Below are 6,311 nucleotides of genomic sequence, written 5' to 3' on the forward strand. Positions count from 1 at the left end.
TGATTTCCTCCTCAAGCATTTTCAGTAAGCCATTCCTAAAATTATGCTATCTGATACACTGATAATTTTGTTTTGAGTAAAGTAAGAGATTGGTGTTGAGTTTAATTATTTTACCCACCATCACCATTTTTCTATCTTTATCCATTGAAGAAAATTGTTGCTGTTTTTTTTAAGTCTTTATCAAAAGTTTCAATGTTATATTTATGTGTGTTTATTTCTATGTCTATTTTCATTCCACAATTTACATATGACTTTTGTAGTGGTAGATACTGTTTTATCCTAAGGTTTTGGATCATGTATGGAGACCAAGTTGTTCAGAAAGATCCCTTCATTTTCCATTTAATTCACTACTATTTTATTAGGGTCTGTGAAGAATTTTGATGTTAATTGCATTGAACAAATAGAACATTATTAAAATATCTCTATTAATAACAGCAGTATCTCTATTTCATTGTATTTAAGTGGCACATATGATTATGCTACCATAAAGCTATTCTTTCTAGAGTACTGACTGGTGTATTTCAATTAGTCTATGTTCGTTGACTTACGAGCTATTCATTATTATCATAGTACTATGGACCATAGCCTGAGTGTCGTCAACATTGGTGCAGGAGATTCCAATATGAAAAACATCACAGAAGCTACTTCATTTCTCCTCAAGGGGCTCACAGACAACAACGAACTTCAGATCATTCTCTTTTTCCTCTTCCTAGCAATTTACCTTTTTACTCTGATAGGAAATGTAGGACTTATTATTTTAGTTGTTGGTGATCCCCAACTCCACAACCCTATGTACTGTTTCCTCAGTGCACTGTCTTTTGTAGATGCTTGCTATTCTTCAGATATCACCCCAAATATGCTAGTAGGCTTTATGTCTAAAAGCAAAATCATTTCATTTCATGGTTGTGCAACACAGATGTTTCTTGCTGTTACATTTGGAACCACAGAATGCTTTCTTTTGGCAGCAATGGCATATGACCGATATGTAGCCATTCATGACCCACTTCTGTATGCAGTGAGCATGTCTCCTCGAGTCTATTTACCACTCATCATTGCTTCCTATGCTGGTGGAATTGTGCATGCTATTATCCACACAGTGGCCACTTTCAGCCTGTCTTTCTGTCGGTCCAATGAAGTCAAGCATATATTCTGTGATATACCACCTCTACTTGCTATTTCCTGCTCAGAAACTTATGTAAACGAGCTCTTGCTTTTCTTCTTTGTGAGTTTCATTGAGTTAGTCACCATCCTGATCATTCTGTTTTCCTATGCTTTTATCCTGTTGTCAATCCTGAAGATGAATTCAGCTGAAGGGAGAAGAAAAGTCTTCTCTACATGTGGATCTCACCTCACTGCTGTGTCCATTTGTTATGGCACAAGCCTCTTCATGTATGTAAGACCTAGTTCCAACTATTCCCTGGAGCATGACATGATAGTGTCGATATTTTATACCATTGGGATTCCCATGCTCAACCCCATCATCTACAGTCTGAGAAACAAAGATGTAAAAGAGGCAATGAAAAGAGTTTTGAGAAAAAATTTCATACTAAACATTGAATTAAAAAATTAAATGGATTTTTTGTCTTTCTTATACCATAAGTTCTTGAAAACATGTTTTGACATACTTTATATTATATATTTTCTTACCAGTCTTTTATTCTTTCAAACAAAACCATTGTGGTTTGTCACTTCTTATACCAGATTGGTGACTTACAGTCTCCTGTCTTTTCCACTCATCTCAGCGTAGATGTACACTGTCTCCCTTGGCTTTTTGTGTGTACTAGTAATTCAAACTGACATTCCCATACATGCATAGAGAGTACTTCACATACTGAGCCATCTACAAACACTTCAATGTTTGAATTTTGAAGATCATAAAATTCCATACATTTTTATTTTAAATTATCATTATCTGAATCATGAGGTTCTTATATGTTCACTTTTTAATTAAATAATTTTTACATTCAAATTTTGACATGATATTTACATATCTAGAGATGTATCATCTCTTGGTTTCTTATAAAGTCTGTGCTAACAAATATTACAGACACAGTTATTTACATACATGCTGAAGTGATTGTAGTAGTTTGGTAGGACTATCACAACAATATAGTAAACAGGACCTGCGTTATACAAAACCTTATTATATATATAATAAATTGTACTTAGGTTTTTCTGTATAGATTATAGATGTTTATATTTTTTATTGTCTTTCTTGTAGTTTGCTTCTATATGTGTCTCTTTGCTAATTTTTCTTTATAAGGATAGTAAGTATATTGAATTATAAGCCATCAAAAGACTTCACTCTAACTACATTTAAATATATATATATATATATATATATATACACACACACACATATACATATGTATATATATACATACACACATACACACATGATCATTGTTTTAAAAACAAACTATGTTCTCTCTACTGGGAAAAATACTTTAAGCTCTCAGGTTTATAATTCTATACAATTTTATAGTTATATATTACTAGGTCCATCCACTGCATGCTCTTTTGTTGCTTGTTCAGTCTCTGTTAGCCTCAAGTGGCCATGTTTTCTAAGCTATCAAATAAAATTGATTTCCAACCCAAGTTATCAAAAAAGACAAGGAGGGGCACTTCATACTCTTCCAAGATGAACTCTCAATTCTCAATATCTATGCTCCAAATGCAAGGGCGGCCACATTCATTAAAGAAACTAACTATAGTAAAGCTCAAACCATACATTGCACATCACACAATAGTAGTGGGAGACTTCAACACCCCACTCTCATCAGTGGATAGATCCTTGAAACAGAAACTAAACAGAGACACATTGAAACTTACAGAAGTTATGAAACAAATGGATTTAACAGATATCTATAGAACATTTTATACTTAAAAAAAAAAGGATATACCTTCTTCTCAGAACCTCATGGTACCTTCTCTAAAATTGACCATATAATTGGTCATAAAACAGTCCCCAACAGATACAAAAATATTGAATTTATCCCATGATTCCTATCAGAACACTAAGGACTAAGGCTTCAAGAACAACATTAATATTAGAAAGACAACATTTACGTGGAAGCTGAACAACACTCTACTCAATGATAAATTTGTCAAGGAAGAATAAAGAAATTAAAGACTTTTTAGAGTTTAATGAAAATGAAGCCACAACATACCCAAACTTATGAGACACAATGAAAGCAGTTCTAAGAGGAAAACTCATAGAACTGAGTGCTGCTAAAAAGAAACTAGAGAAAGCATGCCCTAGCAGCTTAAAAGCACACCTAAAAGTGCTAGAACAAAAGGAAGCAAATTCACCCAAGAGAAGTAGAGTGCAGGAAATTCTCAAAGGTAGGGCTAAAATCAACCAAGTCGAAACAAAAAGAACTATAAAAAGAATCAACCAAACCAGGAGCTGGTTCGTTGAGAAAAATCAACAAGATGGATTAAACCTTAGCCAGACTAACTAGAGGGCATAGAGACAGTATCCTAATTAACAAAATCAGAAGTGAAAAAAGGAGATAGAACAACAGAACCTTAGGAAATCCCAAACATGGGTCAAAAGTGTTGAGGGTAGGTTTGTGTCCTTATCTACATTTGGGGGGGGGGGTCACACCTGGCTATAGAGGTGACTTCTTCAGGTTCAATATTCTCACTGTTAGACATTGAGGCTAAGTTCATCTGCACTGACTCCCAGGACTACCCCATCCCATGTTTCAGGACTTTCTAGTGATTCCCCCAAACTGCCCTAACCCACCCCCAGCAGTTGCAGATTCCCTTTCTTCTCTCCTGTCTCTCCCCACACTGGATCCTGCACCCTATTTTGTTCCTCCTTTCATCTCCCACCAAGGTCCCTCCTTCCCTTTGTCTCTCATGACTTTTTTCTTTCCCTGCTAAATGAGATTCAGCCATCATCCTTTGGGCCTTCCCTCTGATTTAAATTCTTTAGGTCTGTTTGTATGGTACATCAGGATAATCTCTACTTTATAGCTAATATCTACTTATCAGTGAGTGCATCCCACACATGTCCTTTGGCTTCTGGGTTACTTCAATCAGGATGATATTTTCTAATTCTATCCATTTGCCTGCAATATCCATGCTATTCTTGTTTTTTATAGCTAGATAGTATTACACGGTGCAAAAGAACCAGTTTCTCTATCCATTCTTTGGTTGAGAAGCATCTGTGTTGCTTCTAGATTCTGTCTATAATGAATGAAGCTGCTATCAAAATAATCAAACAAATGTTGTGGTTTAGCAGAGCATCATTTGTGTATATGCTTAGGAGCAGTATAGTTGGTCTTCATTTCCAGAGTGATTGTACAAGACTGTAACACCACCAGCAAGGGAGGAGTTTTCTCCTTTCTCCCAATCCTGGCCAGCATATACTGTCCCATTAGATTATGATCATAGCCATTCTATTGGTGTAAGATGGATTCTCAGAGTTGTTATGATTTTCATTTCTCTGATAACTAAGGTTGTTTAACATTCTCTCAAGTAATTCTTGGCCATTGGAATTCCTCAGTTGAGAACTTTCTCTTTAGCTCTGTAACCCATTTTTAGTTGGATTATTTGGCTCATTGGTGTCTAATTTCTTGAGTACTTTATAAATTTTGGATATTAGCCTTCTTTCAGATGTAGAGTTGATGAAGATCCTTTCCCAATCTATACCCTGCTGTTTTGACATATTAACAGCACCTTGTCCATTACAAAATCTTTTCAGGTTCATTAGGTACCATTCATCAGTTGTTGGTCTCAGAGCCTGAGACACTGATGTTCATGAAATTATCCCTGGTACCAACTCATTCAAGGCTATTTATCATGTTCTTTTCTGTTAGATTTATTGTATCTGGTTTTATCTTGAGGTCCTTGATTCACTTAGATTTGAGTTTTGTGAAGTGGTTCAATTTGCATTTTTTTCCATGTAGACATCCAGGTAGACCAGCATCATCTGTTGAAGATGCTTTCTTTTTTCCATGGGTGGTTTCGGATTTAAGACAAATTAAGTATCCTATGGTTTGTGGGTTTATTTCTGGATCTTTTATTCTATTCTGTTGATCAACCTGGTTGTTTCTGTACCAATACCATGCATTAAAAAAAATCAGTATTATTCTATAGTACAGCTTGAGATCAGGTATGGTGATTCCTCCAGACATTCTTTTGTCATTCAGAATTGTTTTAGCTATAGTGTTTTGTTTTGTTTTGTTTTGTTTTGTTTTGTTTTTTCCTATACAAAATTGAGAATTGTTCTTTTAAGCTCTGCAAAGAATTTTCTTAGAAATTTGTTGGGAATTGGCTTGAAAATATAGATTGCTTTTGGTAAGACAGCTGTTTTCACTACATTAAGCCTAGCAATCAGTGAACATGGAAGAATTTTCCAACTTCTGACTTCTACAATTTCTGTCTTTATAAAATTGTCATATAGATCTTTAATTTGTTTTGTTAGAGTTGCACCAAGACATTTTATATTATTTGCAGCTATTGTGAAGATGGTTGTTCCTTTAATTTCTCTCTAAGCCTATTTATCATTTGTATAAAGAAGGGCTACTGATTTGTTTGTGGTAATTTTATATCCAACCACTTTGCTAAAGTTGTTTATCAGCGGTAGAAGTTCTCTGGTAGAACTTTTGGGTGGCTTATGTCATATCATCCATGAATAATGATACCTTGTCTTTTCTTTCTATTTTGTATCCACTTAATAGCCTTTTGTTGTCTTTTTGATTTAGTTAGAACTTCAAGTTCTATATTGAATAGATAAGAGAGTGGGCAGCCTGTTCTTGTCTCTGATTTTAGTAGGATTGCTTTAAGTTTCTCTCCATTTAACTTTATGTTGCTTATTGGTTTGCTATGTATTGTTTTTAACCATGTTTATATATGTGCTGTAAATTTCTGATCTCTCTAAGACTTTTAACATGAAGAGTTGTTGGAGTTTGTCAAAGTCTTTTTTAGCAGCTGATGAGATGATCATGTGACTTTTTTCTTTTGGTTTGTTTTATATAATGGATTACTTTTGCTGGATTTTCATATATCAAACCATCCCAGCATCTCTAAGATAAGGCCTACTTGATCATAGTGGATGATGCCTTAATATGCTTGGATTTGTGAGAATTGTATTGATTATTTTTTGTTGATGTTCATAAGCTAAATAAGTATGAAGTATTCATCCACTGTCAAGTCTTGTGGTGTAGATATCAATCAGGGTAACTGTAGCCCCACAGAATGAATTAACCAGTGTTCCTTCTGTTTCTATGTTGTGGAATAGTTTGAGGAGATTTGGTATTAGTGTTGTGACAGGAAATGTTCCTGAACTCCCGAAGACC

The 6,311-nt window shown here is 34.7% G+C and overlaps 1 protein-coding gene across 1 annotated transcript; it reads left to right on the forward strand.

Annotated features, from left to right (window-relative positions):
- Positions 1-622: 622 nt before the first annotated feature.
- On the forward strand, positions 623-1,570 carry LOC110290172 (olfactory receptor 5T18-like). Its single transcript, XM_021156662.1, has one exon. It carries the CDS (start codon positions 623-625, stop codon positions 1,568-1,570), a length of 948 nt encoding a protein of 315 aa, XP_021012321.1.
- Positions 1,571-6,311: the final 4,741 nt, after the last annotated feature.

Source organism: Mus caroli, unplaced genomic scaffold (genome assembly GCF_978045245.1).
Source record: "Mus caroli unplaced genomic scaffold, Mus_caroli_1 scaffold_2, whole genome shotgun sequence".
Taxonomy (NCBI): Eukaryota; Metazoa; Chordata; class Mammalia; order Rodentia; family Muridae; genus Mus; species Mus caroli.

Coding starts and splice junctions, on each gene's coding strand:
- LOC110290172 (XM_021156662.1), top strand. CDS start 623: ATGAAAAACATCACAGAAGCTACTTCATTTCTCCTCAAGGGGCTCACA.